General features: G+C 45.2%; 1 protein-coding gene and 1 pseudogene across 2 annotated transcripts; one reads left to right on the plus strand and one right to left on the minus strand.

The window, feature by feature from the left end:
• Gabrp (gamma-aminobutyric acid type A receptor subunit pi) lies at positions 1-26,295 on the plus strand. 2 transcript variants are annotated; one of them, XM_048435877.3, is made up of 10 exons: positions 1-178; positions 4,794-4,893; positions 5,712-5,830; positions 10,025-10,092; positions 10,852-11,069; positions 14,283-14,365; positions 19,554-19,691; positions 21,398-21,550; positions 22,020-22,207; positions 23,879-26,295. In XM_048435877.3, exons 2-10 carry the CDS (start codon positions 4,841-4,843, stop codon positions 24,179-24,181), a joined length of 1,323 nt encoding a protein of 440 aa, XP_048291834.1. In that variant the 5' UTR covers positions 1-178; positions 4,794-4,840; the 3' UTR covers positions 24,182-26,295. The 2 variants fall into 2 exon arrangements, with proteins under 2 accessions (XP_048291834.1, XP_085550973.1); XM_085694847.2 differs by lacking the exons at positions 1-178; positions 4,794-4,893 and adding an exon at positions 8,516-8,610.
• Positions 18,929-19,047, minus strand: LOC146892873 (5S ribosomal RNA; annotated as a pseudogene).
• Positions 26,296-26,696: the final 401 nt, after the last annotated feature.

Here is a 26,696-nt window from a genome sequence, read left to right on the forward strand (position 1 = left end):
CTCTGTCTTCTCCAGAGAGAGAGAGAGTCACTCCATCAGAGAGTGGATGCACACCTACATCTAAGGGGTCAGGGTTGAGATGCAAAGGACCCAGTGGACCCAAAAGAATATGCCTTGCATGAGAATCCTGCTTGGGATCCTGAAGCGCCTGCCATAACAGAGCCACAACAGCTGTCTGGTAAGTGAACTGCTGCCCCTGGTACTGGGAGAGAGGGCAGGAAGGATCTCCAGATGTGAGTCCTGATGGGATGAATAGGGGAGGGAGAGGCAGACCTGGAATTTTCTGAGCCCTAACTCTGCCTCAGGTCTTACAGTGTGATACTCTCTGTTAGAGTGCAGGAAGGAATAAAACCACCCAGGAACAAGCGAGGGACCCAGATTAGAGCTCCCCCTGCCTGGCACTGAGGCTGCCATTGTTTGCCTCTCTGCTGCCAGGTCAGACCAACAGGCACAGTGATTTTCTTGGGGAGGACCCAGGACACTATGACCTTTCCTTACCTCACGCATGCCTCCCTGCACATGACTCTTAAGCATGCTGAAGTGACTGAGGGAGAAGGAGCACTGTGATTGTGGAGGAGGCTAAGGGGTGACACACTCGGGCTTCACGGTGTTCATGGAATGGAGGTGGGAATCCCCATCAGTCTCATCTCTGCTTCTCAGAGCCAGTCCAGAAAAAATGTCATGGGCCTCCCAGGTGACACCTGAGTGGTGCCAACCAGGTCACTTTCAGGGATGGGAACAAGAGCTTCAGACAGGCATTGTTTTCATCCTGGCGATATTACCAGATCTCCAATGGGAGACATAGAACAGAGGGGCATGGGAAGCAGGGTTTATTATTTGTGTCCATCCCCCTTTGTCAGGTGAGAAAACTGAGGCTGAGAAGTTAGCTATGACTAGCTTCTGTCCAACTCCAAGGCCCAGACTCTCCTCTACAAATGGAGATGAGGTTTCAACCAGAGAGGTCCAGTTAGTGCAAGAGTACATAGGCTGTCCCAACTCAAGCAACTCCCACCCACTTCCTGGGTGCTACTGATGAAGGCTGGAGGGGGCCCTGCTCAGAAGCTCCAGCTGCCCTCTAATGGTCTATGAGCACCTCTAAGTGCAGGCTCCAGTATCTGTATTCAAGAGGAAGGCCTTAGCCTCCTCCAAGACAAGAAGACACACAGAGCAACACGAAGATTGGCTCATCAGCCACGTGGGCTAGTATCCCCCACTAGACTTTCAGCACCCCATCCCCAAAGTGGGTTTGACGTAAGGAGCAGAGTCACATGTGATCCCATTCCGTCTGGGGAACTGGGGACTTGCTTCCTCCTAAAGTGTGCCCAAGCGTGTCACACCCTAGCCTCCTTCCAACTCACTCCTGCTTTCTTGGGTTCGGTTCTTTCAGTGAATTCTGAGCTCTCTGTGTCAGGTTGACATGAGCAAAAGTGTCAGCGGTGTGCACCCTCCTCCAGAACACCATGACAGTAAAGTGGTGCCACATGTGACCGTGGTAAAGACTGAATGCTTGAGAAGTGCTGGTTCAAACAGTGCCCACTTAAATGCAGTGTGATCTAAGACAAATTTCGTTATAAATCTGAGACGCCTCTCCTGAACCAGATATGACTGGGTGACACGTGTGGCTTGTCACTGCTCTTCCATTCTATAATGAGGCATGCTCAGCCCCTAGCAGAGCCAGCAGACAGAATGTAGACACACTCAAGGCTGTGACCCTTTGATACAGTTCCTCATGTTGTGGGGACCCCCAACCGTAAAATTATTTTCATCGCTACTTTATAACTGTTTTTGAATTTTGTAATTTATGGTTACGACCATAAGGTAAATATCTTTTAGATAGATGGTTACCAAAGGGGTCACAACCCACAGGTTGAGAATCACTGCCTTAGGCCCCTGATTCCTCTGAAGAAAGGGTAGCCGCAGTTCTAGGACCTCTGCCTTGGTCATTCCTTGAAGAAGATTCAGAGGCCCGTGCTGCAAATATTGTCTTCCTAATAGAGGACTGGCCACTAGGAGATCGCTATTTCAAAGCAAGCTTGAAACCAACAACTACTTGGTTCCCAGATATACTTGATCAAAGGTGGTTTCTTATAGAAGGTAGGGGGAACAAATGAAGAATCTCCCTAAATGAGAACAGGGCCAGTTCAGGCCACACTAGGAAAAACCTGCAGATACCAAGGGCTTGGGGAAAAGGTCAAGTTCAAGTGGTTTCCAGTGGTCATGGGCAAACCTCCGTTTCTTTAACAGCTTCTAGAGGCCACAGTCTCCAAAGTCCACACTCTGCCAGAATCAAATGAATGTCTGCAATCCTCACCCTGGCCCTGCACCATCCCCTCGAGGGGAGTCGGTGACTCACTTTCTTGTTACACCAGACATTCTGCTGCCTGGACTCCTGATGTGGGTAGTGACAGGACAGGATTTATAACTTGCACGCCTCTGATGGACCTGCACGTTTTCTGCTGGCGCACCTCTATCCCCTCCAGGCAGAACCTCTGCTGGTCATGGGTTTGGCTTGTAAGAGGAGCCCATTCACCCTTTAAAATGTTTGATAAAGACATTGGAAGGTGTGTGAGCCAGTCCATGGACCCTCTTAAACTTGATACCGGGAGCATGGAGAGAAATAGGAACCAGAGAGAAACACTAGAGAAAGAACGAATATCATCACAGAAATTTAATAACATTTGATTTTTATAGCTGGCAATTTTGATGAGGGAGTAGGTTCCAATGGTCACGAACAAGCCTCCACTCCTTTATCAGCCTTTAGAGCCCCTGTCCCCAGCCTCCTACATTCCACTGTGAAAAGGAAGAAGATAGAGTCTCTAAGAACTTATCTATGCCAAAGCAGTCAGTGTCGACTTTATAGCAGCAAAAACTTGGAAATAACTTGATATTCATAGGTAGAACACATGGTGTGCCAATGTTTGTACATTCAGGGTTTGAGCCACCTTGCATCTTAAGGGCTGGGGAGGCGGGGCTACAGAAGCTGTCATGGAAAGGTGTGGCTGACAAAGAGACAAGCACATCTCATGCTGCTGTGGTTAAGGGAAGGAGTTGGGTCAGTTATTTACATTCAAGCTGACCCTAACTTGCTGTATCACTCCTTCGCAAGTGAGACTAATCTTAATTACTTCAAAGACCTGTGAGGACTGCAGAGGTGCTTATTTAGCTCAGGCAAATTAGTAGTAAGTAATCAATGGATAGCAGCTATTACACTTCTATGGGGAAAAACAATATCAAAAGAACAAAAGCACCCCAATTTCCCCTTTTAAATTTTTATGCAAAAACAATGTGTGCATTTGTAAATATAGGTATATGTGGGGATAAAAACAATTAATAATGGAGACATCTGATGTATAAGACTAATAAGAAGAAACAACAGAGGGACTAAATATTTCCTTGGTTTTTTGAAATAGTTTTTTTTAATCCACTTTATTTTTTTAAATAGCAGTTTTAGGTTTATAGTATGATTGAGCCTCCTACACATAAACAACTACCCTGACTCTCAACATCCCTCACCAAAGGGGCACATCTGTTCCCATCTATAAATCTGCACTGGGGCTGAGGTGGGGCTCAGTGGTTGAGAGCACTGACGGCTCTTCCAGAGGTCCTGGGCTACATTCCCAACACCCACATACAGCTAACAGTCAACTCCAACTCCAGTTCCGAGATGATTCCATCCCTTCTTCTGGCCTCCACAGGCACTGTGTGCCCATGGTGCATAGACACACATGAAGGCAAAACACCCCTACACATAAAACAAAAGCAAACTTCATAAAACTGTAAATCTGCACTGGCGTAGGCTGCGACATGCACTTGTGACTCAGTGAACTTCTGTCCATTTTCATTTCTCTAATAAGGGGATACTGCTTGGTAAACAGCATGTTATTTAATAAACAAATAGCTGACGCTGACCCACAGTTCTAAATTGCTTAGGTTCTAGAAAGTGGGAAGGCTCACCACGGTTAACACTAAGTAGGTAGCCCACTCTGGGAAGGGGCCTGAACTTGAGGCCACCACTCTGCCATGTCACCAGCATGGCAGGTCCGAGGCTGCTTTACTAGCTGTCCCTGACCTCTGAGAGATGTCTGACTGCAGCTCCCCCACCCGAGGAAATGAGGCCTCTGGAGCAGGCTGTCCAATAGCCCTCTTGCGAACACCGGCACAGAGAAGCTTCAGAGCTCTGTGATCGGGTGTGGGAGATGAGGAGGATGGTGAGCGTCTTCAGGCCAATGAAAGCATAAGCTGTTGCTAGTCTTGGAGGAACGAGATGAGGCAGCCAGCTCCAGCTCAAACTCACCTCTGGAGTTCACAAGTACTGTGTGCTTTCCCACAAAGTTGTTTCCTCATTATAAGACAGGGATAGGCCTGCCCAATACAGATGGGAAAGATTAGGCAAGAACACAACCTGGGCCCTGAACTAAATAGGACAATGTCTGCTTTGGTCAGCATGAATGTAGAGCTGGAGGGGTCAGGACAAGGACACAATAAGGACAGCCTGGGGCTCCTCAAATATACAGACAAATGTGCAGCCCAGACTATGGGCACTAGTTCTTCTGAAAAACCACTGTATAAACAAGGACTCTACCAATATCTGGGGTGGATTAAAAATATTAGTTCCCAAATGACAATGTACCCAGATGACGCTCGAGGAGCCGGTGCTAGAAGAAAAGAGGTACAAAGAGGCTGCTCCTCGTGCATGCTGGGAAAATACTGGGTCTGGAGACCCCCAAAGACAGTGGGACTGGAGGTAAGTGAACCTTTGGACTGTCCCCTCACCTTGCTCCTTGTCTCCCCAGGTCATTCCTCCTTCGGTCTCTCTCTGTGTGTGAATAGCTCCTTCAACATGAGCCACAACCTCTACCTGGCCTTTGTGTGTCTGAGTCTCCTCTCTCAAAGGTGAGTTGTGCTACCCTGGAACAGCCCAGTGAGGGCTACTCTGATATGGCCGTGATAGAAGGGCTTGCAGCAGTTTTTATTTAACTTATGGCAAGCCAAAACCCAGTCCCTTCATCTCCCTGAAACACCAGAACAGGGACATTTCTGTGGCTCATTCTATTTTAGAGAACAGAAGTTTCCGAAATGGTCACAGACCAGTGGACTTGGGTTTTTTGTTTGTTTGTTTGTTCTTTGACTTGGGTTTTTCATAAGACTCTTGGTGAAAGAAAGCTGGGGAAATGGCTCAGTGGTTAACAATGCTTACTGTGTAACCACAAGGACCATAGTCCCACAACTGCGAATAAATTTTGGAGCTGTCTAGTGGGAAGGAGATAAGAAGATCTATGAGGATTTCTTGAGCCCCAAGTTCAGAGAGAGACCCTGCCTCAAAGGAATAGAAAGAGAGAAACAGAGGAAGACATTTGATGCACAGGTGCACACGCCTGTGCATACACATACAACACACACAATCAATCATTCAATCAATCAATAAAAAAGAAAAGATGCTTTGAGGGTAGCCAAATTATCATGACACTTTTACCTATAGCAAGTGGGTAAGAAAATGGAAAGGCTAACTCAATAGCTAGAAAGTAAGAGATGTCTCCTTAGGAAAGCCACTGTGTGTGTGTGTGTGTGTGTGTGTGTGTGTGTGTGTGTGTGTACAACATGTACACGTGCACATACACAAACACACACACACAGGGGATGTCAATCAAATTCATGTCTAACTATAGTCATCAATTTTTGGACATAGCCACAAAAGCAATTCTCCCTTCCAGGGCGTGCATCCAGGGGAACCAGTTCAATGTCGAGGTCAGCAGAAGTGACAAGCTTTCCTTGCCTGGCTTTGAGAACCTCACCGCGGGATATAACAAATTTCTCAGGCCCAATTTTGGTGGTAGGTTCTCCTTTGTGGACAAGGACATCAGTTCAAGAGGATAGGAACAGAGGCAAAATGCAGCTTCAGGAGGCTTTGATGACTCCACCCTCGACTGGCAGTTGCTTTAGGAACCGGGAAAGATGGATAAGAACACAGGCTGGTGATTTTTTTTGTACTACCTCAGTGAAAGCCCTCTGCTTCTCCGCTTGCAGGTTAAAGTTGTTATCTCCACCACTGTGGAGTGCAGTGGTGGATGCAGGAGCCTCTGGCAACCTCTGCCACACACTCTTCCTTCTCCCTACCTCTGTGGTCACTATGCCAGGAACTCGCAGTGTGCCGTCAGCACTACTCCATTCTGCCTGTAGTCTGCCACCTACAACGGTCGCCCCTCATTTCCACCCGGATCACCTCCTGGGCCTTCTGCCTGCTCAGAACATAGGCAGGTGACCCAGTAGCCTAACCTGAAGTCCAGGCATTTCAAGCCCTTGTCAGTCCGGCCTCTGTCTGCCTGTCATTCTCACCCTTCCACAGTGTCCCACATTATGGCCCCCAAACGCCCCAGCAGCATCCTTAGCCTCTGGTTTCCGTGACAACGCAGAGGCTGCTCATCTGCCTTGAGTTACTCCACCAACTCTCCTCTCTAGGAACACAATTTCCCATCATGTCTCTGAGAAAGGCTGCCCTCCTCTGAAAGACTCTCCCTGATTTCTCCACAGCCCACCCCTGAATCATCGCATTTCCTGTAATACCATAACTAGCTAACGTTATGTCCTTGTCCTTCCTGCTTCTAGCTTGTGATGGTGACAGTCTCTAGTTAGATCTAGAACAGCGAGTTAGTACAGCTCCACTGGTGGTCAGACACCAGGCTGGGGCGCGGGGGTGGGAAACTTTGCCTTTTCAAGGTATTTATTGGACTGCAAAGAGTGAGAGCAGAGAGAGAAGTTGGAAGGGCCCTCAGGCCATGAGGTGAGGAGAGAAAGGCAAGGAAGTCTAGACAGAGGTGTCTAGACAGAAGCACTGATGGAAACATGGAAGGGAGTGCCGCTGGGGAGTCCCAGAGCAAAGTCACCCAGCAGAGGAGGCCTCTGCCTCCGCTCATTTTGGATCCCTCCTGCCGTAGCGTGCTGTTACGCGCAGGTTTCTGGGCGACTGACGTCCATACTGTCACTGATCTATAGAGCATTAGAGTAAGGCTGCTGACAGTAGCTCCCAGGACCCCCAGGCAGTCTCGCCGGCTCAGCTGAAGATCTGGGCAATGTCTGGTCCCGTGGTTAGGCTCTGTTCTTCATGTCGAGGGCCTAGCAAACCACCACAGGCTCTGGGTATCCAGGCTTTACCACACACTAGCAATAAGCACGTGACTCTGAAGAGCTTGTTTACATCCATTTGTCTTGCCTCCCAAATCTCACACAACTAAGTCAGGACATTACTCTTCAAGTTTGCACAGTGATGGGCCAACCAGAAGCAGGAATGTTGAGCAGGGAGGTTGTTCAGAGAGCAGAGCACCGAGGGTGGGATTAAGGGAGTGTGAGGCCCGGTTCTACTTTGCTTAAAAGGAGAGGAAACACAATACCGGGCCTAGTGACTTTATGCACTCCATCTCCTCAAGGAACCTGTCCTGCTGGGCACCCTGTGGGTCAGTGGATGCACCCTTGCTTCCTGTCGCGCTTTTTCTTGGCCACCGAGGTCCTTGAAAGATAAAAACCTCCATAGTATTTTCCAGGGCCTAAGCTGGGTAAAGCAAAGGTTTTCAAGTGGGCACTACAGACACTGCCCACGCCGTCTACCTTTTTCCTAGGAGAGAGGTGCCCTCTGGTGGCACAGCTCACTTGTATAGTTTCAGGACACGATAGCAAGTTCCGGTCCATAAAACAGTCAAGATCCGACTGGCTGGGCTGCACTAGATAGCGGGGAAACTAAGCAAAGCCCATGGTGGGACTACAGTTCGCGTGTGCGCTCCACTTTGCGCTCCCCAGCGAGGCAGAGCGAGGGGACCCACCGCTTCGCATGCTCTCCCACCCAGTCCTCTGTGCTGGCGCTTGTCTCAGCCTGTCTTCTGCAGCTATCACATAATGCCTGGCCCTGGGCAACCTATAACAAACCCAAACTCACGGGCTTAGAGTTCAGTATTGCTACGCCGGCACTTTGCTATGCCCCCACCACCCCGCTATCTTGTCATCACGTGGTAGAGGGGGAAGGGTTGAGGGAGATAAGGGAGGGCTGGACTCGCCTTTTCCTAGCTGCACCCACCTGGCTCATGAGGCTGGAACCCTCATGGCCTAGTCCCTTCTGAAAGCCCCCACCTCTTAGTACTGTCACATCTATTTCCACATGAGTTTGGGAGGGCACAGACATTGGGAATTGTGACAGCGGGTTGCACACCATTTAACACGGGAGGAAGCAGCACAGAGAAGTTTAGCAATGAACTTGAGGTCACACCGCTGCATGACATGCAACCATCACTCTCTGACTCCAGACTCTTCTCGCAGCCACCTAGCACCATGCCCTTCCACTCTGTCCTCAAAGATTTCCCACCAACCATTAACTCTTACCTTTCCTTCGCACTGTCTCGAAAATGCCATTCCCAATTTCCTCCCTACATTCTGTAGCTTGGTTTCCCTGGATTACCAACCCTTTAATTGTTAGGTTGCTTTGACTAATTCTGACCAATCAGATGATTAGATATTTTTCTAATTTCTTTAGAATTCCATCTCTTCTCTTCCTGGTTCATTGCCACAGTTCCCTGAGGCTATCTCAGCTCTTTAATGCAAGTGAGACCTGCTTTATCCATCACACTGGTGAGCAAAATTGTTCCTTCCCCCAACATTAGCTAGGATCACGGAAGAGAGTGAGGAAGAATGGGGACCCTATGGATGGGGCATGTGCCAAAGCACGGCGGGTATGATACCGGAAGCGGTGTGCAGGGAACCATCTCTGAGATTCTCAGAAGGAATAGGTGGGCACTTTGCATACTTTCCCTCTTGCTGCCCCTGGCACCTCTAATGTCGCTGAGCCTCCGTCTCGATTCCATAATTTATCCCTGATGACAGAGCGAGGGGAGTTCAGAGCTGAGATCTGAATTCACAGGGCTCACACTCCAGATCCCTTCTTCCCCATCTCCAGTCTAAAGAGATGGGCCTGGCCTGGTTGGGTTCTGAAAATAATGGCCCTTACACTCCAGTCTTCAGAACAAAACACGATTCATGGAATCTTTCAAACTCCAGGACTGAGGCTTACGTAAGATCAACCATGGTGACACGCTTCTGACATTGTAAAACTTTAGAGTTCCAAAGAGTAAAGGAAGAAAGTGTCTGGGGTCAGCAGGAGCTTGGCCGCCCTCAGTCTTTGATGTCATCTTTTGGTAAATTTCCTTAATCAATGAAAAAGGAAAGTAAATTGTGTACAATCATGTGAGCAAATCTTTGCCCACCCTACACAATTAGCCCCCTGCAGGCCCCACAGGAAGAACCTCCCACATAAGAATGGACAGGTGCTTTGCCAATCAGCCTCTTTAAAATACACATTATGGGCCAGGGAGATGGCTCAGCAGGGAAAAGTTCTTGCCACACACAGCCTGACTATCTGAGTTCTGTTCCTTGACTCAACATAAAAGCTGGATCTAGTGACACCCACCTGCAATCCTAGCATTTCTATGGCAAGATGGGAGGTGGAGGTAGACGAATGCGCAGGAACCCTCAGACCAGACAGCCTTAAAAGCAGAGATGAGCACCAATTCCCACAGAGTGGGTGGCACACGTCTCCCCCTCTCTCTCTCCCTCCCTCTCTCTTTCTCTCTCTCTTCCTCTCTCCCTTCCTCTCTGTCTTTCTCTCTCTCTCCCTCTCTCTCCTGGGCTCTCTCTCTCTCTCTTTCTCTCTTTCTCACACACACCAAAATAAGTAAATTAATCTTAAAATATTTTTAAATACCCATTAATTAATAACCGTGTGGCCTCTCTTATGAATCATGATGTCCCTGTGTATTCATGTATATTTTTCATACTGAATGGTTGCTCCTGGGAAGATAAAATTAATTTTCTTATTTTTATAGTTCAGATTATTTAAATATTTCTAATACATGAATATTGCTTTTATAATTTTTAATAGTTTTGTTTCCAACCTACGAAGTAGGGCAGGGGGTGGAAACGGGTGGTTGGAAGGGGGATTTGTGTTTGTGTTTCTATGTAAGTTTCTCTGGTTTTTCTTCATTCTCAGGTGACCCAGTTCGGATAGCACTGACTCTGGACATCGCAAGCATCTCTAGCATTTCAGAGAGTAACATGGTAATTGTTACCCAGTGGCATCCCACCATGGGCCCTCTCCTTGCTTTCAATGATGATGTCCTATCTATCAAATTGCTCAGAAACAGAGTGGCAGATGCCAGAGTTCTGACTCCTAAGTGGAGACAGCAGAAGACGTTTCTCCCATGGGTATTCTGGGTATCAGGAAGGAAACAGACTCAAAGGCTAGAAAGAGAGAAAATAGAAAAAGAAGTGAATGCATTTACTGAGAAAGAAAAATTGAGGAACAGAAGAGAAAACATGGTTCAGAGACCTGGCCTTCACATGGTCTTTCAGAGAAAGGACGACTGCTGAAAACCAATGATCTAATGGCCACCTTGAGAGGACCAGAAAGATGAAGCCAGGAGGAAGGCAGTTTTCCAAGAGGGCTCTCAACGCATGATGGGTAAATCCTGGGTAACCCAGGCATTTTGCCCAACAAAACCTTCATTAGTTCAAGGCAACTGTGTTCTTAGGCAGTGTGATCTTTTATGTCAATTAGGCCAAAGCCCTGAAAGTGGGCTTTGGCAGTAGGAGTTATTATCTAAAATACATAATGCACTTGGTTCTTTCATTGCTGAGGATAAGTACCATACCAATAATCTAAATACACACACACACACACATACATACATACATACATACTATCATATAAGTGAGAGAAGGGAGTAAAACTTAACACCCTTTCTTCTGTTTTTTGGGGGGGGTCTTCCTTCCTGCTTCTCTCCTGCCTATCATTTCCATTTCTGGCTTTCTTCTTAGGACTACACAGCCACCATATACCTACGGCAGCGCTGGACAGACCCACGGCTGGTGTTCGAAGGCAACAAGAGCTTCACTCTAGATGCCCGGCTTGTGGAGTTCCTCTGGGTACCGGACACTTACATTGTGGAGTCCAAGAAGTCCTTCCTCCATGAAGTCACGGTGGGAAACAGGCTCATCCGCCTCTTCTCCAATGGCACGGTCCTGTATGCACTCAGGTGAGCAAGCATCTGGGACCCTGGGGTTGGAGGAAAAGACACATATATCCTGGGTACTTCGGACCAGTACTAAAGGGTCAGTCTGAGCCCCTATTCATTGCAAATTCCTCTGTTTTAAACCCCACAACCATTCAGAAGGGCTTCTCTCAGTATAGCCTGGTACTCGTCACATCTTCTGAGCAACTGCTGCATGCCAGGTCTCACGCAGTATGCTAAGAAAAACTGAGCAAGCTCCCAGGTTCAATGAGAGACCAAGTCTCAAAAGAAAAGACTAATAGGATGAGGTCCAATGGCTTCCTGAAGAAAAGGCTTGCTGCCCAGGTGTAAAGATTAGAGTTCTAAGCCCTACCACTCACTAACGCAGGGAGAGCATGGCAGCCCGCCTGTGCATTTGGCCTTTGAGAGATGGACATCTCCAGGGAAAGATGTCTGGCTACACTACCCAACCCCATGAAGACCAGGTTCACTAAGAGACCCCGCCTCAATGTTTAAGGTGGAGAGTGATTGAAGAAGTCGCTCCACCTCTGGCCTTTATGTGTACACAGCACATACAGGTGCCTGCACACCCTCACACATGTGCACCCACACATGTGAATATAAACACAAACAAATAGACAGATACATATAGACAAATAAATAAGGTGGAAAAGTCACCGAGGAAGGTATCCCAATACTAGCCCCTGGTCTCCACACTAATCAGATGGGCAAGGACACCTGGCATGCACACAAACACACATACCACACACGCACACACACACAAACACGGGGGGGGGGGAGGAAGGAGAAGAGGAGGAAAGGAGGACAAGGAAGAGTAAAGACATGAACAAACAAAGATCTATGTAAGGAATTTGTCTTTCACGGGGCTCAGTGGAGCAGGGCTATCTCTACATCTCTGTTTGTCTGAGACATGTTTCTACAAACAGGCAAGGCATGTGTCCCAAAGACTACCTGCAGCTACAAGCCACCACCCCAAATTGCCAGGGCCTAAAGTTCCTTCTGTTTCATGCAGTCCTCTCAGTGATTGGAAAGGAAGGGAGATTCCTGAGTGCTGGGTAAGGCAGCCTACATGGAGGTTTACCCTGTGCAAGGGCTGTGCACACTTGAGCTCCCTGAGTGCTGCATGAGGCAGCCTACACAGAGGTTTTTTTTTTTTCCTGTGTAAGGGCTGTGCACACTTGGACTCCCTGAGTCCAAGATCAACTCCCAGGTCAACTAGTAAATATGATTAGACTAACCTTTCATCATAAGAAAGGCCTGAAGTTATAAAGCAAGAACTGAACCAACCAATAAATTGCATTTCTGGGCATGCCTCTGCAACACTAAGTTTTACTGAGACCAGTACAAATCCTAACTCCTCTTTTAAGAAATCTAACTCTCCGTTGATTCCCATTCTGCATATTTCCATGCTTCCATGGGAACCTGTTCACACAGGTGTGTTCATGTACACTTGTGTACCTGGGGGTGTGCATCTATTCTGTGTTACAGCATGCAGTGCCATCAGCCTGGGTAAGAATGTAAGAATTACCAATGAATCATAGTTTATGAATAATTTGCCACTAAGCTCCTTTTTATTATTGTTTTGTTTTGTTTTTCAAGACAGGGCTTCTCTGTGTTCATTCTAATTCATTTTTTTTTCATACACTCTATTGTATGACAGCCCTGGCTATCCTGGAACTCTATCTGTAGACCAGGCTGGCCTCAAACTCACAGAGATCCACCTGCTTCTGCCTCCCAGGTGCTGGGATTAAAGGGGTGCGCCATCACCACCATCTGCTACTAGACTCTTGTCCTAAACAGTTCTGTGAACTTGAGCAAGTTACTAGACCCTCTGAGCCTCAGTTTCCTCAAAAACAAAATAAAAATAGTAGAAGTTCTTATATCACAGAGCTATTCAAAGGGTTAATGTATGTGACATCCTTAGCGCAGAAACTGATTTGCAGTAAGCAACCAGCAACCAGTAAGAGGTTGTTTTTCTCTGTCTCCCTTAAGGAGATGTAAAGCTCTGTTAAGTTGGACACTATGCCATGAACAAACACATCTCCCTCCTAGGTGTACCCAGCACTGTACTTCATAAATGAGGGACGTAGTAAAAAATGTGTGAATGTAAGAAAGAAAGATAAAGGCCTGGCTTTTAAAATCTTTACTGTGAGGACTTCACTGATATCTTGTTGAGCATCCTTGGGTGAACCCAAGAGCTGTGTGAGTTGTAGTACCTGGTACCCTCTGCGTTCTCTACATCCTGAGCCCAGGACACCTGTACCAACTGTGCCGCTCAGGGCCTTGTGAACCTAAGCAAGTCCAGGGATCACTGTTCCAGGCCTACAAGGGGTGGTCACTGAAAACCTAAGTGCAAAAGCATCTCCAGAAAGAGGAAGTGGGCACAAAGTCCCACCCCTAACCAGGGTGCTGTTTGTGATTGATAGCTGCTGGAGGGGGGAAAATCACTTTTCTCTAAATGAAGTGACATTATATCAGCCATATTCAGGAATAGCTGGCCCATACAAAACAGGTTCCATGGGTTTTTGTTTTGTTTTGTTCTGCATGCTTTGCTATTGTTATTTTGGTTTGGGATTTGGGCATTTGTTTATTTGTGAGATTTTTTTTGAGAGAGAGAACGTGAAGTTGAGTGGGTAGGAAGTAAGGATTGTCTGGGAACAGTTGGGGTAAAGGAAAGAATATGATCAAAATAAATTGCATGAAAAATGAATTATAATTTTTAAAAAGCATCTCCAGAGGCTGGAGAGATGACTCAGCTCTTAAGAGTACTTGCTGCTCTTGCAGAGGACCTGGGTTTGGTTCCCAGCACCCAAATGGTAACTCACAACCATTCCTGACTCCAGTTCCAAAGGACCCAATGCCCTTAAACACTTAAAAGAAGTTGAATGAAGTTTAAAATATGTTTCTAAGACGTCTTCAACACACTGGAGAATGCGTCTGTTCTGTAATAATGTGGATGTTTGCCTCTGAGGTGCCAGCATTCCAGCTTCTTCCAACTGGATCCAGCTTTAACTGGGTCTGATGAGTGTCACTGAGCCCAGAAAACCTCAGGAATGCTTGGGTGGAGGCTACAAGCCACACGTACCCATAAGAGTCTGAGAAAAAGTCCTCTTGGAGCAGTCCTCGGGAAGAAATGCCATCTCTTCCTCACAGCACTCTTTCTGAGTCCATTTCTTTTCTCCCACCGCCCCCCCCCCCCCCGCCTTTTCTTTTTAGGATCACGACAACTGTTACATGTAACATGGACCTGTCCAAATACCCCATGGACACACAGACCTGCAAGCTGCAGCTCGAGAGCTGTGAGTACACATCTTCAGGGGCCCCGGTGACTTTTCTGGAAGACCTCCATCTTTTTTTGCAGAGTACCCCATGTCCTCGGACCCTTCTTCCTTTATGTTGATTCACAATAGATCCACAATGGGTTGAGCTATTCAGCCTAACTTCCAGATAGATTCAGCTGCTTCTCAAGGGCAAACTGTGTAACATTGTATTTTTGGGGAAGGACCATTCTACATTAGCACCAAATACCTTCACCCATGCGCAGAGAGATGGCTGAAGAAAATACTTTAACACAGCTGATGTCTAGACTATGGCCAGCAAACCACATTTATCTGCCAAGTCTGGCCCATCATCCGTTTCTGGAAGCAGTGATGTTATAGCAGAGTGACGGCCACTCACTTGCAGATTGTCTATGGTTATACTGTAATAACAGGATGGAGTATTTATGATTGAGACTGTATTGTCCACACAGCCTAAAATAATAACATTCTCCATTGCTACAAACTTTTAGGAGCCTCCAAGAGCTGATTCCATAAATTCCAAGGAGTGTATCCTTTCCCAGACTTATATAACCATGGAATCTTGCTTCATGAGTATTTCTGGTTTATAGAAAACATCTTGACGAAAGTAGACGTAAGCTAGCTCCTGATTCTTAGAACTTAACGTATTTTCTTTATGCCGGCTCTTGGGCTCCTCATCCTCAGGGGTCTGTGATTCCAGATGAGCTCTTGGTAATCATTCTATGGCTATGACCTTTATCCACCCATCCACTCTTGCTCTACCAAAACCAAATCAACCCCAGATGCAAACAGCCTGGGCTTGATCAACCCCACTTCCATTTGTTACTAAACATGCCTCAGGCTACCCTCTGAAGCCCAGAAGTCCTCAAAAGGTTTCTTTTTCTTTTCCTAATAGAAATGCACTGGCTTCTAGCCAAACCTTGCTATGCAACTACAGAGGAAGGAGGGAAGCTTGTTGGAAAATGACTATAGGAGGGGCAGTGAACAATATGATCTCAATCTGCCTTTGCCGTGGTCACCTTGCCCAAACCATTTTTCCACTGGCAACCATGAAAATAATAATTAATAGTAAAGCTCTTTTCTAATAAATAGTGTTGCATCCATGTACCACACTCTCAGAGACCTTCCAAACAACCCATAAATGTTGTTCTCCCCACCTTATGATGATAGAAATTGAGGTTCATTGCAATTTAGCATTTTTCTAAAGGGACCTGGGAAGCAGGAGCAGTGGAACTGGAGCCCAGGAAGAGGGGCCAACAGTTCCAAGAGCTCTTTCACTGGCCAGGAGGCCCATGAAGATTCCCCCCCCCCAAGTGGCTTGCTTGTATGTGGTCTGGGCTATCCATTTCTCCCTAGCATACTATAATAAGGTTTTAAGCAAGTGTATGGGATTTCTAGATTCTCTAGCATCAACTGATATTCACCACTTTTCCCCAAACCGAGAGACCACATCATGCTTGTGGGATTCCCAAATCCTGCCAAATGTTAAGCCGAAATCCAGCACGACTATCAGGCGGCAGTCTGAAGCTTCTTTCATGCCAGCTCCTTTCGGTTACTTAGGAGCAAGGCCAGTGTTTTTCCTTTCCCCTGCGTCTTAAGGAAAATATTTTGACTTAGTCTAATACTTCAGTTCTACATATTTTCCCCCCAAAGCCTCCAGCTAGTCTGGCTGGCTGGTTGGGTTCCATCTGCCTACCCCTCCGTCAGTTCACCCATTCAACAACTACAAGCCTGTTCTGTTAGACGCTGTGGCAAATGTTTGCACTGCAAAAATAAAACGATTTGCCAGTCTTCAAGAGGTGTCCCACCTAACAGAGAGCACAGGACTTAAAACAATTATGAAAGAATAAAAGACAAGCAATAAAAAGTATTGGCACCATGAAAGCCTGTTAGGGGGTCAGGGGTGTCCAGAGGGAATTGCCGCCTGAAATCAGAGGAGGGACCGGTTCCAATTGGCTAAGTGGACAAAAAAAAGCAGGGCACAGTACCACAGAAACAAGAAGGAACAGAGCAAAGGTTAAAGGTTAGTAAGGAGCAATGGGGGAGGGGGCGTGTGGTGGGTGGGGAGTACACAATGCTTGCCCAGCATGGGAAAGGCCTTGGATACTCAAATCGCTCACTGCTGTTTATGATGCAGCTGCCTCCAACACATAAAGGATCTTATTTGGTATACGGAAAGCTCCATATAGTGCTGTGGGTAACCGAGGATCTAAATTATAACCTGGGAATTTCCTAGGATGGAAAATGAGGGTTCGCTCTAAATGGATGTAGGTCAAATCAGTTCCTTGGGATGGTTAAACAATCTCCCATTGTTCCTTGGTATGCATCTCTGAACATCTCCAAATTTGGGCACCTGTGATAGGGAAATAATGCCACAGATATGAGTCATTATGGCATCAAAGTGGAAAATAACTATAGACAAGCCTTGGGGACCACTGGGGACTCTATACTTAAGGGCACAAGTGGGCAAAGCCAGGAGAGAGGAACCATTGTGAGGAGAAGCCATTTTTAGAAGTACACATTTAGTTACAGACTTAAGCAGATTAATTATCCTATTGATTCAGTGCATGCAAATCCTTCTTGAAGCAATGCAGCTGTTTGGTAGCAGAATGCAACTTGGGGTTATCAAACAGAGAAGCAATTCGAGTGTAGCACAACAGAAATAATTGCCCTACGTGTGTCATGGCTGGGCTCATCCCAAATCCCAGGAGCAAGATTCACCAAGAAACTTCAGCACTCTGTATGCACAGACACCATCCCCAAGGGGCAGAGGGAGCTTCCACAGAATGCTTATTAGCAGGCATTCAGGTAATAAAACCCCACTAAGGTTTGGGTTTTTTCCAAATATGAATTAAAATATCATTAAAAAGGAATTGATATTATCTTAATCACCCACATTCACCCAGGGACAGGGGACAGTAGCAAATAAAAACTGTGAGCCAGCCTCTACTAGGGCTGAAACCAAGTACCCAGGTAGAAACTTGCTCTCCTCATTTTCATAGAGATGTCTTCTTTACTAGTTTCGATGGCCGACTTCCACTCACTTTTGAAGGATTCCAAAGGAACACCCACAGCGTTATCTGAAGCTCAAGAAGCTCAGGAATCATAAGATGAAGCCTACTAGATATTGGCTTCCATAATTATGCTTCATAGCACAATATCGGTCCTAACATCAGCACCACAGTCTCAGCAACCTCTGAAGCAGTGAGAAGATTACGCCCACAGGGGCTGGAATCATGTGGCAACATCACTATCTGGATGACTTTGGCTAACAAACCTCTCTGAGTCTCAGTTTCCTACCCCTTGAAATGGAAAAAGTAACCATACCAGGCTCAATGAGCTGCCTTCTCTATAAGTTGGGTTTATTGAGCTATAGTGTATGAACCAGAAAATTCATCCATTTTTAAGTATGTGTTTCAATGGTGTTTGTAGCCATTGTCAGGTTGTATTGTTGGAATATTCCCATCACCTCCCCCCAAAGAGATCCCCTGTGCTTATGGTCATCACCCCAGTTTCCTGCCACAAACTCCCAGGTGCCCCTAACTTCCTTTCTGCCGCTGTAAATTTGTCTCTCCCGAACATTTTATGTAAGAAAGATCAATATGATCTGTTCCCTTCTGCATCTGGCTTTTTCCACAGAACACTGTGGCATGTTATCAGGACTTCATTCCTTCTGATTGTTCAGGACTATTCTTTCCAGCTTTTCTGAAAGGTTAATGGGCTTTTGGTTTAGCTTCTCGTCTGGCCACTGTACATAAAGCTGCTGCGGGTATTTCTATACAAGTCTTTCTGTGACTAGCGCTCATTCCTCTTAAGTAAATACCTCGGCATAGAATTCTGATTCAAATGATACATTTATTATTTAGATTTTTAGTTAGTCATTTTGGTTCCAAACGTGGTTGTATATTAGCATTCCCACCAGTGAAGTTCCAGTTTGTCAATATCTTTATTGTTTTTCTCATCTCGTCCTTATTATTACTATCTTAACAAGTATGAAGTAGTGTGTGGTTTTGCTTTGCATTTTCCTAGTGACTGATGAAACTGTATCTGTTGCCTGGGCTTATTAACTATGAACACATCGTCTCTGAAAAGATTGGAGGGGATGATGTTGTAAGGCACTTAGAAATTGCCTACTAAGTAATAGATGCTCCATTATTATCAACACCATTCACAAGCTTTGAGATTAAATTTTCCAGAGAGAGGCACAGGGCAGACTTTTGTCTCTTGCTTACCTAAAACCTGAGATGGTTAAGAAACCCTTTAGAATCTCAGGGTTTTCACATATAATGGGCAAATAATTCCTCAAGTCTAAGGTACAGTACCTAGTGAATAAGCACATTTTAGAGGAAAATGCTACTTCACCTATGTAAATCAATGGTGAGATCCATCACAATTTCAGAAATGTAAAGACAAAAGTCAACCTTAAAATCGAAGAAACACAGAAATGTCTACTTCCTAGGCCTATGAGAGCATTAGAGATATGTATTGTGTAAAGGACAACATAAAAGGTTCATAAAAGGTCATTGTTTTTTGTTTTTTTTTTAATTTTTAAAATTTACTTAAAGCCTACAGTACCCGGTATTCCCAGGCGGTCTCCCATCCAAGTACTAACCAGGCCCGACCCTGCTTAGCTTCCGAGATCAGACGAGATTGGGCATGTTCAGGATGGTATGGCTGTAGACGTAAAAGGTCATTGTTATCACTACCTTCAACTGATATTAGTAAAGCTAATGTTTATCAAAAGCACATATTGACAGAAAGTCATAAAGAGGCTAGTTAAAGGATTTTTTATTTTTGCATTTACACCAATGAGAAATATGAATAGATCCCTTCCAAAATCTCAGACAACATCATCCAAGCTTAGACTGCTTGGAAAAACATAATCCGGCATGGGGCCCTTTGTGGCAGCATACTTAATAAATGCCATTCAGTAGTGAAGAAAGCCATTTTTATCATCTATCAGGCTTGGACAATGCTTAGCATAGAACTACTTCTCAACCAGTCAAACCTGGTCCTAGCAAAAGATTTCATTCTGCTGCACTTGAGAAACCTAGCCAACTTTTGCGTGGCGTACCTCTTTAGGCTTAATACCATCAGGATAGAGCCCTTGCTGCGCTCTGTAACATTTCCCAAACCAGCTACGTCTGCAATATCCTTGCACTGACCAAGACTCGCTTTCGTTTGCCAGGGGGATACGATGGCAATGATGTGGAGTTCACCTGGCTGAGAGGAAACGATTCTGTACGTGGGCTTGAAAGCCTGCGCCTTGCTCAGTACACCATCCAACAGTATTTCACCTTGGTAACCGTATCCCAGCAGGAGACAGGTAACTCTTGTGACCCATCCCACAGAATAAAAATACTTAAAGGAAAGGTCGCAACCTGAATCATAAGCAGCATGGCCTCCACCTCTACTCCCGTGGAGTGCAAGCATTCTGTAGTGGTGTGGAGTAGGGGAAGGGAGACAGGCACAGAACCTGGGCTTCTATGCACTCTGCACTCAGGTGGACATGGTCAGCTGGAAAGCAACCCTCTGGGCCAACCACTGAATCTTAGTTGGTCCCTTCCGGGGTTCGCTAATGACTGTTCAAATGCAGCACTCTCTTGTGCACGAAAAGCCACTCATGTTTCTAGTGAGCACAGTGGTGGAAGAATGAAGTTTAAAAGATGCTCACAGGTAAAGAAGACAGTAGCAATACTACATGATCACCTTGTTAATGAAATTATCCAATTGTCATGTACAGAGCTAGATCTCTGGGAGCTGGTGGTTTTAAACTGTTTTAAGGTTTTGTTGTTATGTTGGTTTGGTTTTGGTGTTTCAAGATAGGGTTTCTCTGTATAGCCTTGGCTGACCTGGAATTTGCTCTGTAGACAAGCTGGCCTCAAATTCATGTAGATCTGTCCACCTCTGCCTTCTTAGTGTTGGGACTAAAGGTGTGTGCCACCATGCCTGGCTTAAATAGACATTTCCAAAACGGCATGATTTTACATACAAACAATGATATTTCCTTCTCAGTTCCTTATGACCAAGTTAAGAATGCTTCATCTCATCAAAATTTAAACTCTTTAAAACCTTCTCATGTAGTTTAGTTGAATCTGGATGACTTTAAAATATTAAGTGTATACCTAGGAAAAAAGAAAGAAGATGACAGCTTTCTCTTGTTGATATGCCCCATAGATAACATGTGTGCTTGGGGAATTCCCTAAGCATGATCCTGAAGTGATACCTCTGAAATCAACAATAAATAAACTATTGAACCTGAATGGATAACTCAGTCAATAAAATGTTTATCTTGTGAGCATGAGGACTTGGCTTCAATCCCCAGAACTCATCGGGAGAAAAAAAAATCGGGGCATGCCACTTGTAATTCCAGTGCCAGAAAGGCAAACAGAGTGGAACTCTGAGGCTCTTTGGTCAGCACCTAGCCTACTTCGCAAGCTCCAAGCCAGTAAGAAATCCTGTCTCAAACAAAAAGGTAGATGAGTCCTGAACAACCACTTCTAAGACTGCACTCTGGTCCCCACAAACATTTGCACACAAGTACAGAAATACACACACACACACACACACACACACACACACACACACACACATGCATATACACAAAAATTAAATTACATTAAATAGGCCTATTCTACAGTAATCTTGAAAACAATGGGCTGTCTTGAGCAATCTTTATTAGATGGGTATTTATTAACAGCTTACTGTGTGAGTGCAAGATTGAGAGACACAGATTTTGCCCCCTTGTGGTTCACAGTTTGGCGAGCTAGAGTTTCAGAATACTGGTGGTCACAACACTGAAGCAATGCCTTGATAAAGGAAGGCATAAAAAGAAAACACGAGTGTGGGGCTTAGGTAAGAGCACCCCTGTGTATCCCATGCTAGGCAACACTGAGGTAACTCTGTGGTAACCAGAGTGCAGATCATAGCTGACTAAAGTATGTAACAGAAGGCTTAACATGATTGTGGTTCATGGGGCAACTCCTCTCCTGTGTGAGCAGACAGTTTCTTACCTCATGTTTGCACTCTCAGGAAACTATACACGACTGGTTTTGCAATTTGAGCTTCGGAGGAACGTCCTGTATTTCATTCTGGAAACCTACGTTCCTTCCACCTTCCTGGTGGTGTTATCCTGGGTTTCGTTTTGGATCTCTCTTGATTCGGTTCCTGCGAGAACCTGCATTGGTAAGAAGCTCCCCTGGACAAGTTCTGAGAACTAGGTGTTCACTGATATTTGCAGGGTTATTGTAAGAGTTGGTATCTTGATAAATTCCTTCACACAGAGAGAGAAGTGGGTGCAGAGACGGAGAGAAAGATAGCATCAGAAGGACTGTATTTTTTTTTAATTGGTTTTATGGTGACAGATGAGGTGAGCTTGTGTAAACAGTCCACTGCCCATGACTTTATTACTCACTGTCCATCTCTAAAAGAAGACAGAAGATGACCTATTTAGAAAACTATGTCACTTACATCTGTTGGAGATGAATAAAACAACCGTATTCCAGAAGGTCATAGCCTCTTTGAAATAGATCTGTATGTTTGTGAGTCCTGTCCTTATCTTGTGACCTCCTGAATGGAGTCACCCAGCCAGATGATAGAGAGTGATAGGGTGGGTGAGGACAGCGCATGGAACAGCTCCTGCTTGTTCCCCCAGGAGTGACAACCGTGTTGTCCATGACCACACTGATGATCGGCTCCCGCACATCCCTACCCAACACCAACTGCTTCATCAAGGCCATTGATGTGTACCTGGGGATCTGCTTCAGCTTCGTGTTTGGGGCCTTACTGGAGTATGCAGTTGCTCACTACAGCTCCTTACAGCAGATGGCAGTCAAAGATAGGGTAAGGATTTGGAGGGGTTGTCTACCATCCGTCACCTGGGCCATGCCCCACTCTGAAGAGGGGATCAGGGCTTGGTTCCCATCCCCAGAGTAATCCACTTTGTTCTAATGCATCGTACCCCTACTAAGGTGGGCATACTTGGAAGTCATGGTGCCCCTTAGCCAGTGCTGTTCTTTTCACCGGATAAAACAGAATATCAAAATTGAATTTTCTAGCAAAAAAAAAAAAACTATTGTTCATCTGCAACATGAAGGTGTAATCATAAGAACAAGCATCTAAGAAAAAGGCCAATGTCAAACTAGACAGGCTTAGCTGTTCACACAGTTCAGATTAATTTGTGGTTATTACTTAATTTTGATGCAATTTTATATTCTTAAATTATACAAGTAACAATTTATCCAAAAATAATGTATAGAAAATATTAACTTGTAACAAAATCTTTGGGATTCTAACTTAAAACATTTTTGCTCGAGTGTGATGCATTGTTTTCCCTTCACACAGTCCTCTTTACAGCCCCATTGAACCCCAAGGTTATTTGAAAACTAAATTTGATGGGCATTAGCACACTGAAGCTCAAACAAACAAATGATAAGGATCTGATTCAGGAAGTGCTGCCCTAAGAGGTGTGCTGTCAGACCACAGGGACCTAATAGTGAGGAGATGGGAAACCAGAAGAGCCAGTGCCTTCATCATTGTGTTTGGTTGTTGTGGTCAATCCAAGCACTAAAGTCAAAAGAGCATGGTGTGCCAGCCAGAGGAGAATATGAATTTCATGTGTTTTCTTCCATGAAGGCTTCTCTAATAACACACACAAATTCATATTTGTTAGAATGATAGACGAGGGGGGGGCTGAAGAGATGGCTCAGAGGTTAAGAGCATTGCCTGCTCTTCCAAAGGTCCTGAGTTCAATTCCCAGCAACCACATGGTGGCTCACAACCATCTGTAATGGGGTCTGGTGCCCTCTTCTGGCCTGCAGGCATACACACAGACAGAATATTGTATACATACTAAATAAATAAATAAATATAAAAAAAATGATAGACGAGGGTTGGAGAATTCCCAAGGCCTTCTACCGAAGACTCCAGTACTCACCTCCACACCATGCACACAACGAGAGATGCACTGTGGAGTGTATGCTGTGTCCTCTACATGTCTCGGGGTACCCCAAAACTCAGTGAAATCGCGCCATCCTCCTCCTTATCTTATTTACTGAGAAATTTGCCCTCCAAGTGGTGAAGCAACTCAGCCAAGACCCCACTTTCTGTGCCATCAGCACCTTGTTGGATAGTGGAAAGTCCCTGGATCTGCAGAGAGCACAGTTCTGTTCCTATGTTTATAGCAAAGACCACACAACACAATGGGTTTTCTTAATTTATTCTCCCCGGAACAGACTAGAACTTTACTAAATATCTACTAGGTGCTTTACTCTAGTAATTTATGGCACTTAATCTTCCCCTTAGTCTCGTGAAGAAACAATTACTGTCATTACCGTGTTGCAGACAAGGAAATCAAGACAAGGGATTTAAATAACAAGTTTCCAGTAGTAACAGACCGGTCATTTGAGATCTAAGCCCAGGTCTGGTACCATCACAGCACCCTGCTCTTCACAGTATCACCCGTGGACGTTACTGTGCCCTGTCTTCCAAGCTAACTTATTTTCTATGAACCAGGGGACAGCAAAGGAACCAGAAGATGTCAATATCACCAACATCATCAACAGCTCCATCTCCAGCTTTAGACGGAAGATCAGCTTCGCCAGCATTGAAATCTCTGGTGACAACGTCAACTACAGTGACTTGACAATGAGAGCCAGTGACAAGTTCAAGTTTGTCTTCCGAGAAAAGATTGGCAGAATTATTGACTATTTCACCATTCAAAATCCCAGCAACGTGGATCGATATTCCAAACTAGTATTTCCTTTGATTTTTATGCTAGCCAATGTATTTTACTGGGCATACTACATGTATTTTTGAGATGACATTGAACTTTTGCATGCTATGTCTTTAACAGAACGACATAATAATGTTAGAGATATTCTAGGACCTGTGTACACACTTCAGCCCAGAAAGCTACAAATGGGCTAAATAGTGGTTATTCTAAGTTGTGTAGAAGTCCTAGCCTGGCAGGTTCTGCTATGGAATCATTTAAAAAGCAAACTTTTTCTTCTTCAGTTTTAGACAGACATCCCTACGGAGCTCAAGATCACAGACCTACTTAGGGCTCTCTGCTCTCCAGTTCCCTGGTCTGCATTCACTGAATAAAAATATGCATTAAGGGATGATTTTTAGAGAATTTATAGTAACATTTCTAAATCTCTGAAGATACTTATAAGATGAATGCTTGCCAATTTAGCGAACAACATTTTCTAATTTTTGTTTTTCCTTGAAATGAAATGTGGGTTTATGACAATTCACTGGTGGTCAGCATACTGCGCCAACTCAATGCCAGTATTACTTAATACCACAGAAGAATTCTCCCCAAATTCCAATAAGTCCTATTATTGAGAAATCAAATGTTAATGAATAAAATTACTGGATCAATAAACTAAGACATAAATCCTTTAGTATGGTTCCCAGGCTTGAGGGGGCTCCTGGGATTTATGCCACTGTTACACACACTGTGTTATTTTATTGTTATACACCTTTCGTCCTAAACTGTATAAAAAGCTCCTTTCCCCGGCTCTTTTCCCACGCCAGGAAAACAGGAGGCAGCTTTGGAACTTATTTTAGGATTCTCAATACAGAATGCTGCCGTGAAGACTTGCTGGGTCAAGTCTCTCTTCTGACCACCTTTGCTCATATACTGGTGAGGTGCCGAGTAGACCAGGGAGCGCTCTGTTGACCTGTCATTTGTGTTGACCTCACATCGGGGAACATTTTTGTCAGTGGCAGATCCCCTGTATCCTTCCTGGAGGAGCTCTCTTCCCCGTGCTCCAGTGACCAGGCAGGAGTGAGACCTATGAGACAATACGACCTATGAGTCATATTACCCAGATACCAGTAGCTTCTTTGCCCCAATCTTTTGAGCTGGATGTTTTTTTTTTTATTTGTTGTCCATGTATCTTTACTTGCGCATGTTCATTGTAAAGAGTCGTTGGTCTGGTTTGAGGCCTCTGGGTTCTGCTGCACTGTGGATACTGAGCCCTCACTGGGCCTCCTCTTGGATATCTTGTTGTTGCCCTGTATCATGGAGATCCTGTAGCTTTGGATCTGCAGAACCAGTTCCGACACGTGCTCCAGCAGATCACAGTCAGCCACAGATGGGGCGGATATCGGGGTGGGTCAAACCATACCCCTGGTTCTGAGCCTGGGGAGTTGCAGGGTTGGCCATCCGGCCAGCTCCTCACCCCTCAGCCAACCCCATCGCCATTACCACCAGGGTGAGCTCTCCAGTAGCTGGACTACTTAGTGGCTTATCTTGCATGCTCAGGAGACCCCTGAGTCTTGAATACTTCGAGCGATGGTAAGACGTGTTGCATAGTCCTCATGAGTTGTCCTTTCTGAGTTCAGGCAGTGATACCCTGACCTAGAAACTCATGTGTGCCTCTCCCTCTGCTCCTGGGGACTCAGCTATACCTGGTTCTGGTTCAGTCTCAATTATTCCAAAGACTCTCACCATCTTCAGCCCTTTAGCGCCCCCACCCCGCTTTCTAATGAACGTAGAGCTTTAACTGTCCTTTCTCAAACCAGAACTCCAGTTGGTCTTTCTTTCCACTTCCTGTACCCATGGGCTCTCCTTTTTATCGTCATGGTATTTCTCATGATTCAGTTCCTACAAGCTTGATTGCCTGGCCCTTAACCAATGTGTCTTCTTTAGAACTCTCTTTGCTCACTGGAATAGACTTTGAAACTATATAGCTGCACTATCAGAGTTCTTAGTAAAATTTCTTCATATCTTATACCTGTCATACACATCTTTAAGGGGAGGGGTTAGGAGACAGGAAACGTGGTTGAAGGACTCGATCATATTGGTGATTTTTTTATAAAAATGTTTAAAATATAAGTTCACTAAGGACTCATGTCAACTGTTGAATAATGACAATTGTAAATATATGAAGCTATAAAATAAATGCATCATATGAACCACAGAGTGGTAATTGATGAGTAACGTTAATGCATCCTACATACAAAAGATGTGTATTAAAGTGTTGACTCAGGAGCCTCACACTCCTCCATGGTCGTGGCCCCTTCCACCCCAGATAGCACATGTACACAGTCACACACGAGGAGAAGAATTTCTATAGTGAGTATAGTGAGGGTTCACTTTGGAAGAGAAAGAACCTTTAGATTTTAGAACCACAGTGCCCTTTGGGTAGTAGGTGACAACATTCAAATCCCTAATAAAAACTGCTAATTCCTTACTTCTGTCCCAGATATTCTGCCTGTCCTGAGTATTACCCATACAGACTTTATTCAAAATACTTAGTTTTAGATGAAAATATTAAGAAGAATTTCATCAAATATCCAGCTGAATGCTAACTAGATGGGA

The sequence above is a fragment of the Myodes glareolus genome, chromosome 9, assembly GCF_982192425.1.
Source record: "Myodes glareolus chromosome 9, mMyoGla1.1, whole genome shotgun sequence".
Classification (NCBI taxonomy): domain Eukaryota; kingdom Metazoa; phylum Chordata; class Mammalia; order Rodentia; family Cricetidae; genus Myodes; species Myodes glareolus.

Bases quoted from the DNA above. Each gene is read 5' to 3' on its own strand.
- Gabrp (XM_048435877.3), top strand. From the start codon at position 4,841: ATGAGCCACAACCTCTACCTGGCCTTTGTGTGTCTGAGTCTCCTCTCT. The intron at 10,093-10,851 runs GTAATTGTTACC...CTTTCTTCTTAG, and splicing joins GCATTTCAGAGAGTAACATG to GACTACACAGCCACCATATA. The intron at 21,551-22,019 runs GTAAGAAGCTCC...TTGTTCCCCCAG, and splicing joins TCCTGCGAGAACCTGCATTG to GAGTGACAACCGTGTTGTCC.